Genomic DNA, 11,079 nt, shown 5'->3' with positions numbered 1-11,079 from the left:
TGGAGCGCAGGCTCAGGCTCCAGGGCTCCGTACACGTCCTTTCCCCCTGAAGCCTTGCCAGCCGGAAGTGACTCCTCCCTGCTCTGAACAACCCTCTCCTCCGGGTCCCGCTCTGGGATGACTCTTCCCCTGACCAGCTGCCTGGGCGTGAACCCTGGGTGACTTACGGCTAGTTACGTCGCCTGTGGCGGCCCAGTTTCCTCATCTGTGAGATGGAGATAATGCTGCCCCCCTCCCCTCCATGGTTGTGAGGGTTAAATGGCCCAGTGCACAAGGAGCGCATAAAACACTGCCTGGCACACAGGAAGCCCTAAGCGCACGCAAGCTAACGGCAACTACCTCGCGTTACCTCCCGAGAACCACGCACTGCATTAGGCACGGAGTAAGGGAAGGGGAATGACGCCAGATCCCGATCCCCAGGGCTGGAAAATCAGAGGGCCGCATCCGAGGAGAGCCCGCCTTGTCCCGCGGCGAGCGCCCCCTGCTGGCCACAGGGCTCTGGGCCGCTGTAGTGTGACGGGTGCTGCACTTGCTGCGGTGGGGGGGGGTGGGGGGGGTGGGGGGGGCGGGGAGCGCAGAAAGTGACTTTACCCACCTTTGCATGTAACTGAGACATTTTCCGGAGACCCTCCCAGCAAGGCTGTGAGAAGCCTGGCTGCCTTGCCCAAACCACCACTGACATCTGGCAATTCTAACTCCTCATCTTACTCCGCAAACAAATAGCGAACAACCCGGGTCTTACCTGAGTCCCAGGCTGCCTTCCTCTCTCACTTCCTCTGTCAGGTTGCCGCCTGGTCCCGCCGCCGCTCTCTGAAAACTCGGCCCCGAGCAGGCCACTCCTTGGCTTAAGATCCTGCTGCTCGTTCTCTAAAGGCCTCTCCACCAGCTGTTCCCTCCCAACGATCTCTGGGGGGGATTACATAGCAGTGACCCTCACACCTGTGAACATGCTGGAATCACCTGGGGGACTTTGGAAAAACCCTGGCGTCCAGCCCACCCCTTACCTCCTGAATCCAAACCGCTGGGCTGGGGCCTTTATCCGTGGGGTTTTCAACTCCCTCGGGCTATTCAAACACGCAGCCAGGATTGAGAACCTCCCATTTGAACATTCTGGAGGCACCCTGTGCCATGAGGGTGAGGAGCAGATTGTTTTGCTCAGCGTCAAAGCCCTGCACCCGGCTCTACACTGAGCATTAGGAAGCGATGAAACAATTGCTTAATGGTGAACGAGATCCACCCTGGGCCCACCAGCCTCCGAGTGGACTCACCTGTCCCACCTCCCAACCAGAGTCCCTAAAAGGGCTGTGCTTTCTGCCGGCCTCCCCCGTATGTGGTTCCTGATCCTACAGCCCTTCAGGGTTCCTCTGAAATACCCCTTCCTCAGAGAAGCTGCCCCTGATCCCCAGCTGATCCCAATCCCCTTGTCCCCGGCTCCTGCAGCCCCCTGGACCTTTCCCTGGCTCCCCTGCCCGCAGGAGGACATAAGCCTCTGCTGTCTCTTCCGTGCCAACCTCCAGTGCCCAACACAGAGGGTGGCACGTACAATGTGCTCAAGTCGGTTGGTTGGGGATTTCAGACCCAGATTTTTTTTTACCTACTCAGGAGACTTTGACCTGGGCCTGGACCACTCTAAAAGGCTCTAAATTTAAGGGCCTAGTGAGTTTGGGATCGGACAATGAAGCCGTTGCAGGAACCGTGGCCTCCAGGGGGCGTAGGGTTGGTGATGTCTGAAATAGCCAAGCTATTCATCCGGGACAGGTGAGCAGGGAATTTACGTGCGCAGAGGGCACAGCCTGTCCACACAGCAGTGCTGGCTCTCACCTCTCTCCAGAATAGCAAACTGAGTTGAATTGTGTCCCCCTGAAATGTTGAATTCCTAAGCCCTGGTATTTGTGAACTGGGCCTTATTTGGAAATAGGGTGTTTGCAGATATAAGCAAGTTTAAAATGAGGTCATCCTGGGATAGGGTGGGCCCTAATCCAATGTCCGGTGTCCTTCTAATAGTGAAATCTGGACAGAGATACACAGAGGGAAGATGGCCATGTGAAGACAAAGGCACAAGCGGGCTAACAGCTTCTGGAAAGGCCAGCAGTTCCTTCTGGATAGCTGGGTAGGAAAGGCAGAACCAGTGTCAAATTTCAGACATGCAATTACTAATTTTTTAAGTATTGCACAGAACATATTTAAACCGAAGGATCACTGACCTGAAATTCGAATTTAATTGGGCATCCTGTATTTTTATTTGCAGATCTGGCAACTCAAGTAGGGCAGTTTGAAAGAGGCACATTAGGAGAATGGAGGGAACAGAGATCCTGGACAACAAATTCCCAGTGTTGGGAGGGGGCTTCCCCCCCCCCCCCCACCAGCCCAGGAAGCCAGGTAAATCTACTAAGTGGGGGGCCACCTACAGGCAGACCCACGCCACAAGGGCCTGTGTGGGGAGGTGAAGGGACCTGGTCCTGCCTGTCCTGAGGGTCTGGGCCAACAGGGAGAGCAGGCTCCGCTCCAGGGGCTGGGCTTGGGCAACCTGGGAATCCCTTTGACACCTGGAGTGCCACAGTAAGAGGAAGGGGCAGACCAGGAGAGGGCAGAAATCTGGGGGTCTGGGCCGCTCAACCTGCAGCCACCTTGATGCTTTACAGCTTTGGCAGCACTGGTGCGGGCACGTCGGTCTGAAACGACGCTTGAGGGGAGGACTTGGGCCTGTGACCCAGAGGAATCGCAGCGGTGGACAGGGAGGAAGATGGCCCTGGGGCCCCATTAGAGTGGCCAGAGCAAGCGGAGACCCCTGGGAGGCCCCGGCTGGGAAAGGGAACATAGCTGCAGCAAAGACCAGGTTGTTGAGCATCACAGCCCCGCGGCTGGAACGGTGTGGTGTTCCAGGGGCTTCTGGGAGCCACACCTCTCCGGGGGACAGCAGGCCAAAACAAGGGTCTCTGCTCTGCCCCTGGAGGATGGCGCCAGCCCCCCTGGTATGCAGGGTGGGGCCTGCTCTTCCTAAAGGACACTGTCTGTCCCCTGGAGCCCCAGAACCAGACCTCCCGTCTTCCACCCTCCCTCCCCCAACCACAGAAACTCACCGTCAAGTCAGGCAAGAAAAGCAAACTGTTTATTTACACCTTGGTCTGTACATTAGAGTTCCTGAAGGAGCCTGCCTCTGACAGCCTGCTCCTTTTTGGCTAGAAGCAGGTAGGACGTGGAGAGCTTGGGGCCCTGGGACGCAGCCTTGGGCCTCACCCCTCTCTCCCCGCCTTGGGGCCTGGAGGTGGTCTCACCCCAGCTCCGGAGATAAGCCTACTTCCAGAGGGAGGCTCCTGGGGCGAGACCCAAGGGGAATCCCAGAGTCAAAGCGGTCTAACAAACCCCTGGGCACGAGGCCATACATGTAGCTTCTTCCATCTGGGCCCCCGGAGGCCCAGCCAAGAAAGCAGGAAGGGCCAGGACGGAGGGAGCCAGCAGGCCGTGGGCGAGAGTGAGTCCGGTCAGCAGTCGGGGAATTAATGGCACTCGGGTCTGAGCACCTCGGGCAGATGAGGAAGAGCTCGGCAGTTAATGGCAGGCCGGGGCAGCAGCGAGGAGCCTCTTCTGCCCACTTGGGTGTTCCAAAGCTGTTCGAGACACCAGATGGTGGTGGTCTTGAACCCAGCCCAGTGCCAAGCACCGGGAGCCACACACAGCTGGAGCTTCCTCTGGGGGCCAGGGGTGCTGCCGCAGACCCATGACGTCCCTGTGGGGGCCCTGGGCCGAACCCCACGGTTAGAAAGGTGCGCTCTGCTTTCTATAAATACTGACACCAATACGGGAAGACGTTTGTGGGAGAAGGTGCTTTACACAAAGTGACCCTTTTCTGGTGTGCAAGGCTTCTAAACTAGCTGCAGGCTGGACGAAGGACTTCGAGCCCCCTGAGCTTAAGACCGTAATGAAAAGAGTTCTGTACAAAGTTACCAAACCTGCACGGCTGAGCAAGCAACCTGGAGGCACGTGTGGAAGAACGTGCTGGGAGGCCTGGCCTGGGAGCAGACCCCGTGGACGCCAAGTGGGACGCTATGTACACATTTACAGGGCTCGGGAAGGACCAGGGTAAACACGAGGATGTAGAAAAGGGGCAGTGAGGACATGGCAAATCCTGTACAGTGGTGACAGGGAAGAAAAAAAGGCACAAGGACAGCGACCCCAAACCATGCAGACAAAACACAGCCTGTGCAGCACAGCAAAGCAGAGGGTCCCGGTAGGAGGTGCGGTCCCCCCCGGGGCAACAGCACTTAACTCCCACCATTCTCAGCCACCCTCCTGCGGGTGGCTGGGGGGGGGGGGGGGCAGATGGCGGGTTACAGTCACAAGGAAGGAGGAGGAGCCTACAAGGTCGGAGCACCAAAGTCAGACCGCTTCGCCAGGGTCTATGCTTTCAGAAACCAACCTTTCCAGAAAGCAGCCTATGTTCTCAGGTGGGCGGCACAAGGGCCTTAGAGCTGTGCTGCCACGCAGCTCGGGCTGGCCCGTGGTGCCAGCCTCTCCTGCTCCCTGACCTTTTGCGCACAGATTCAGAGCAGGACGGAGGACCTGAAGGTCCCTAAGGTCAACAGAAGGAACTTGCCTGAAGTCACCAGGGAGCACTTGGCCCTTCTGGCCTGAGGCCCCTGGGCAGATGGGCCTTGGTCTCCACCAGCCTGAAGCATCGCCCTACAGGGACTGACCTCCGTCCCCAAGGAGGACCGGCCAGGGAGGATGCCAGCACTGAAGCCCTCAGCCCCAAACCCTCCTCAGCCCTTTCAAAGAGTCGCTGTGGTCGTGCCAGGCGAACAGTCATTTTCTTGGCGTGGCGACCGTTCCCAAACTTCCCCTGCTAAATTTGCTAATGCATTAAACACACGTGCCCACAGCACAAAAAGCGGGCTTAGTTTCGCCCTGAGCCACCAGTCCCCACTGGCCGATACAGTTTCTGCCGGCCATTAAGTCCCTCAGTGGAACAAAAGCGCCCGCACTGTGCCCTCCTGACCACCGGGACCTGGCTGGGTCAGGAATCAGATGATCCAGCAGACCAGCACCTGGAGCCTCCTGGACGTGGGCCGGGGTGTGCTGGTTTGGGTGCTGAAAGTGGAGACGCTGGGGTGACCCTCATCCACCCAGCCTGAAAACAGGTCAGAGGCAAAACCCACAGCGCCAGTGTCTCCTCCTGCTCAGGTGTGCAAGTAGGAGGCTGCCTTCCGGGGGACAGCCCCTCCGCGACCCTTGACTCTGTTCTACCCCAACTCCAGAATGGGCCCGCGCCTGACCCCACGGGCACCCGACAGAGACTTGCCCGCTCAGGTGTGCTAACCCCCAGGGTGACGAGAACAGCTGGGCACACCAGTTCCTGAAGGCACCTGGCCTCCCATCCTGGGGCGAGGGATCTCCTGGCTTCTCACCATCCATCAAAGCCACTGACACCCTACTGTTAACGCAGCACCTGGATTAACAAACCTGACGACCAACTCTACCCGCTTCCTCTACCCTTGGCTAGCAACCCTCTAGGGCAGGGGTCTCAACCTGGGGCTACCCGTCGGTGTCACCTGGGGAGCTCTTTCAACATCTGCGTGCCCGGGCCACACCTACACCAATTACACTGGCATCTGGGGGCAGAGATGGGAGGAGGGGCAGGGTTCAGCTCAGGCAGAAGTTTTTATATCTCCCTAGGTGATTTCAATGCACAACCCAAGTTGAAAACCACTGTTTCAGGTCCAAGTGCTTTCGGAGATTCTTGAGCTCTGTATTTGTAACAGGTCAGAAACAAAATCAAGGTAAAGGAATTTCCCTCTGGCCATTCTTAGAGAATCTACAAATTAAAAAGTGTGTGTGTGTGTGTGTGTGTGTGTGTGTCTACAGGTGCCTGGGTGGCTCAGTTGGTTGAAGGTCAGACTCTTGATTTCAGCTCAGGTCACGAGCCATGCAATCGAGCCCCGAGTCGGGCTGTTTGCTGAGTGCAGAGCCTGCTTAAGATTCTCTCGTTCTCTCCCTCTGCCCCTCTCCCCTGCTCTCTAATAAAAAAACATAATAATTTGTGTAACTTGGCCAATTCAAAGTTAAAAAAATTTTTTTTCTACTAGAACTTTATTTCTTATACTTTCCCACAGAGTAAGGCCTAGCTAAGCCAGAGAGTACCTCCTTTTCTATTAGATACTGTATATAACCCTCACTTGCCGATTCAGCAAATTTTGTCTGGTTTCCAACTGAATGTAAGGATAGCCAACTGCCGAGTAAAACGTGAATCTGTTGCAGAAACCCCTCTCCACGCCCCCGCAACACCTCTAAACTTTGGACAAGTTATTACTAATCGCTACTTGGTAAGGTGGCCGGGTTCAGCGAAAACAGAAAACAAAACCCACATAGGGGCACCCAGTTAAATTACAGTCAGCTGGGGAGTTGTTCAAACATTCCGGTGCCTCGGCGGCCACGCTCCACACCAACGAAGTCAGAACCTCTGTGGATTCCACCCAGTTATCAGAATTTTAAAACTCTCTCCATTTTAAATATGTTCCAGGCATTGCAGGGAACATACTTCTCCTACGAGTTCTGTTTTGTTTGCCTGAAATGCACACTGGGCTGGGCACCGTGCATGCTACCTAGCAGCCCCCCGTACGGAGAGAGAGAAGAGTGTAACGCTCTACCAGACCACACACAAAGTAGGGGGAAACACTGGAAGGGGGCAGGGTCTGCCCCGCCGGTGCCTCGCAGGGCCCATGGGGCTGGGACCCTTGGGGCATGTGCCCCCCTCAGGCGAGCTTTCAAGCAGGGAAGAGCAGTTAAAAACGCTACATGATCGTTAAGAGCCAATTAGACGGTCTGGGTTTTATGAGACGTACTCTGGCTGAAGATGGTTGGATTTAACTCGAGACCTGGGTTGCGTGGAGTTTAGTCTCATTTTAAAGTCCGCCCTTTTTCCAGAGACCCCAGGCACAGCACCAGGTCCCTTGGGGCCTTTCAGACGCGGCGTCCTCAGGGAGGCCGCTCCCATGGCGCCCCCTTCAGGGAGGAGGTGGCAGAATGTTGCTGGCAGACCGCTTTTTCCGCGCCTTTACACCAAGGCAGAAATTCCTTCCCGCCTAGTGACCGTGTGACTGTGCAACCCAGGCCTCTGGGCCCTTTGGAATTCCAGATCAAAGCAGCTAAAGAGCATATAAAGTTTTACATATAAAATGCTCATCCCTGGGGCGAGTCTCCCACAGCCCAGGACCTTGGTCTGGCTGGCCTCTGTAGGACTCCTCCTGGTGTCAAATCCAGACCAAAGCCAAGTCCTGATACGTCTTCTTTCCTTTCCCTTAATTAGGGGCCATTAGCAAATTCTCAAGAGACTCACTCCTCAGGCCTTCTTTCCACTGCTGCTGCTTCTCAGACCCCTAGAGGAGCCCAAGGAGACCAGCACCCTCGGGGGTCGAGAGACTCCCTGCCCTAGTCTTCCTGCGGTGGGTGACCCCCAAAGGCCTGGATCAGACCAACGCAGCCCCGTTATCTGCAGCATGAAACAAACCCCACACTTATGCTTCAAAAGAAATCACAAAATCCAACAGAAGCAAAAGTTGACTGGAACGGAATGAAGATGGGTGGTGGCCACAGCCCTGCCTTCGTGAACAGGGAACATACATCCCAATTCCCCCATCCCCTCTTCACCCTCTCCTGCCCCCGCTTCTCTGCATACACCCCTTCTTGCCCCTCCCCAACATGCCTGAACTTTCCTTCTTACACTAGAATTGCTGAAGAAAACAAACTGCAGGGGAAAAAAAACCAAGAGCATACATGTTTATATATGTGTGGATTAACGAAACAAATCACAAGCCATATAAAACTGAGACAAACTGGAAAACTCAAAGTACCAGCTGCCTACAACAAAAGATCACGTTAAAAATCCAGAGAGAGAGAAAAAAAAAATCCAGAGAGAGAATTTCCACCATGTGTCACAAGGACGGAGGACGAAGGTTTCCCTGTGATCTCCTCACCCGTGTCTCTCACCAGCACACCTCTCCTGGCTGAGAACTGAATAGGAGAGTTTCCAAAAGGTGAGACGCGGGGGCCTCGCTACCCAGCTGAGTCAAGCCCAGAGCTCAGAATCCCAAACTCCAAACCTGAGGCCTGCCATCACTGGGTTGTGTGGAGAACAGGAGCAGGTAAGCAAGGCCCACTCCCCGCCTGTGGACTGTCCATCCATGCTTCTCGTGAAATGCAGCCCACGGGGAGGGAACAGACTGGAATGGGACCACGCTCCTCCCTGGAACTAAGGTCTTTGTCACCCAATGCCAACACGTGCCTTAGACACCCCTGGCCCCCCACTCCCCACCCCCTTTTATTCCCTTCATTTTACACTCAAGTTAAATACCGCTCATTTTTCATGGTCTTAACAATAAAACAGAAAGAGGGGCACCTGGTGGCTCAGTCAGTTGAGCGTCCAACTCTTGATTTCAGCTCAGGTCATGATCGCTGGGTTGTGGGATTGAGCCTGGCGTCGGGCTCCATGCTGAGTGTGGAGCCTGCTTAAGATTCATTCTCTCTCTCTCTCTCTCTCTCTCTCTCCGCCCCCACCCCACCCTCGACCCCGCGCCTCTCCCCGACTCGCACTCTCTCTCTAAAATAAAAACCAAAAAACAACCAAGCCAGAAAGGAAGAGGCAGGCAGGCAGGGATGGGGAAGTGTACAGGAAACCCCCCAAATACCAAGAACTTCTCAAACGAAGGCTGCCCCATGCCAGCTCTCCTGCAAGCCTGAGTCCTCGGGACACCCCATGCACAGGCATCACAGGGGCTGCTGGCCAGGGAGGGGCTCTGGGAGGGCCCCTTCCTCCTCTCTGAGCCTGAGCACCTAGGCTTGAAAGGTGGCCAAAGAGGCTGGGGAGGATGTGGCCGTTAGGCATTTGAACCCCTGGGAAAGACCATAATTTTGCTCCCACTCCCAGAGGGAACAGAGGTGGGGTGAAAAGAGCCTGTCTCACTAGAGCATCTTTAAATCCTTATCCCCAGAGGTAGAATCATTTTCATCCAGTACCTGAAACACAGTCTTCCAGTTCTTGTTATTACAGTAACTCCTGATAGCAGACCTTGCCCCTCCCACCCTCCAGGACCATCCGCTCTTGCAAGGGGACTGCAAAGTGCACGGGCAGTAACTGTGCAGATGACACTCACAGCCCCACGCTCACCCCTTGCTGTGTGAGCGGCTTCCCCACATACGCATCAGTACACAGGACATGGTGGCCAGAGATGTTTACAGTGTGTGTGTGTGTGTGTGTGTGTGTGTGTGTGTGTGTGGCCTGGCTTGGGCCGCATCCTCAAGTGGGGTCTGCGCCTTGGTCCCAGGGTCCAGGGCTGGGAGGGTCCCGAGGCCGCTCTGCAGCCAGCCCTCGTCTCAGTGTTTGATCTCAAGGATGGAGGGGTTGTGGTCCAGGATGGCAAGGATAATCTTGTCCATGTACTGCCTCAGCCGGAAGTTGATCTCCTCCTGCTCCTTCAGGGCTTCCATGAGCTGGGGGGAACGGGAGAGGCAGGTCAGAGGCCGGGCCCGGGCTGGAGTGCAGGTGGAACCCGGATCCCCAGCTTGTGATGAGCCAGGGCCCGGGACAGAGGGGCTCGGGACACCTGGGCAAGGCAGGCCCCCAGACCAACCTCAGCACTTGGGTGCCAGAAACCAGCGAGAGCAGTGACAACTCACAGTAAGGTGTGTGAGATATGCTGACGCCCAGGCCCCGCCCCGAGGGATTCTGATCCAACTGGTCTGTGGAGGGACCCAAGTATGAGCAACTGCTCGGTACAGGCTGAAAACACTGGCTAAAGGCATTTGCAATCAAGAATGACATCCAGAGTCCCAGGGCCCTAAGACTTGTAAGGCTTCTAGCTGTTTCCTCTACCTGAAACGGTCCCCTCGCCACCCCGACCCTGCCATTGCCCCTGTGCAGGTCCATTCCCGACGTGTCCTTTAGGTCACTGAAATGCCACATCTGCCCCCAGACTGGAGGCTGGTAACCAGCTCAGCTGGGAGTCCCCCAAGGCTAGGAGTCAGCACTTAACTCTGTGTCTTAAGTACAGGATAAAGGGTTCAGTGACTGTCTTATGATTCATGTTCAAATGTAACCTGGGTATTTTGGAGGCCTGATCTTTTAGAAGCACACCCTGGTGTGGGGTGGTAGGGCAGAACGGACTTTGGTTCTGGAGACCTGGGTCCTTCTCCCTCCACAAGTTGGGTGATCTTGTGTCCCAGCCTCCCAATCTGTAACATGGAAATGTCCAGGAAGCCTTTGAGTTGTCAGAAGATGAAGACACACTACAATCAGGTGCTCAAGAAACGCTAGTGTCTTTCCCCTCCTGGCTTGAGGCAGAGGGGTTCTAGCTTCTCCTGCACTACGGGCTGACAGAGACATGTTGATCAGCCGGCCATTTTGGCATGTTTCTGGTAGAGCAAAGACTCAAACTCCACTCTGTTCCCAGAGCTTCCCCCCAGCACATGCAGGAAGTCAGAAATGCTCTAACTCCCTCACCACTCTGCATGGTCACTCAGGTGGCTGCAGACGGGGACCCTCACAGGCCCTGGTCTGCTTCCCCTGCTCGGGGTAGCCTGGGACTTATCATCACAGCACACGGGTGCGGGACAGGACTTGCAGAGGAGCGGCCGAGGCTCCCAAGCAAGAATGAGAGGGCACATTACCTCATCGCGAGAGGCCGTGTCTATTTCTGCGGCCAGAGACTGGGCTTTGGTCTGGGTGGCAAAGAGGTTCTTTGCTTCATAGAGGCTGAGGCTCAAGATCTGTCCATTCAAGTCATCATTCTGGTCCCGCAGCTTATGATTCTCCTGTGGAGTGGGACAAAAGCAATGTCAGCTCCCAGAAGCATCCAGAACCCAGCAGAACCCATTTCTTTGCATTCACAGTCTCCTGACTGCCACCGGGACCCTTCTCTCAGGTGTGTGTCAGGCCAGCTCAAAGACACCCATAGGTGATGTGGTCTCTGCCAGGCTTCGGGGGAAGGGCTGGGTCCTGGGAGGTCACAGGTTCCTGAGGAAGAGTTATAGGCCCACTCAGGGGAACGAAGTTTCCAGATAAGGGCAGGGCTCCTGGCCACGCTTTCC

The 11,079-nt window shown here is 55.8% G+C and overlaps 1 protein-coding gene across 3 annotated transcripts in view; it reads right to left on the bottom strand.

The window, feature by feature from the left end:
* Window positions 1-3,087: 3,087 nt before the first annotated feature.
* Window positions 3,088-11,079, bottom strand: part of RAB11FIP4 (RAB11 family interacting protein 4) — a 124,244-nt gene continuing 116,252 nt past the window's right edge. For all 3 annotated transcript variants that reach the window (XM_060646724.3, XM_060646725.3, XM_060646726.3), the window contains 2 exons: window positions 10,660-10,803; window positions 3,088-9,483 (listed from right to left, as the gene is read on the bottom strand). In XM_060646724.3, coding sequence (XP_060502707.1) covers window positions 9,367-9,483; window positions 10,660-10,803 — 261 coding nt within the window. In that variant the 3' untranslated portion in view covers window positions 3,088-9,366. The remainder of the gene's footprint in view (window positions 9,484-10,659; window positions 10,804-11,079) is intronic.

Source organism: Panthera onca, chromosome E1 (genome assembly GCF_046562875.1).
Source record: "Panthera onca isolate mPanOnc1 chromosome E1, mPanOnc1 haplotype 2, whole genome shotgun sequence".
Taxonomy (NCBI): Eukaryota; Metazoa; Chordata; class Mammalia; order Carnivora; family Felidae; genus Panthera; species Panthera onca.
This window is presented reverse-complemented; position numbering and strand designations above follow the sequence as displayed.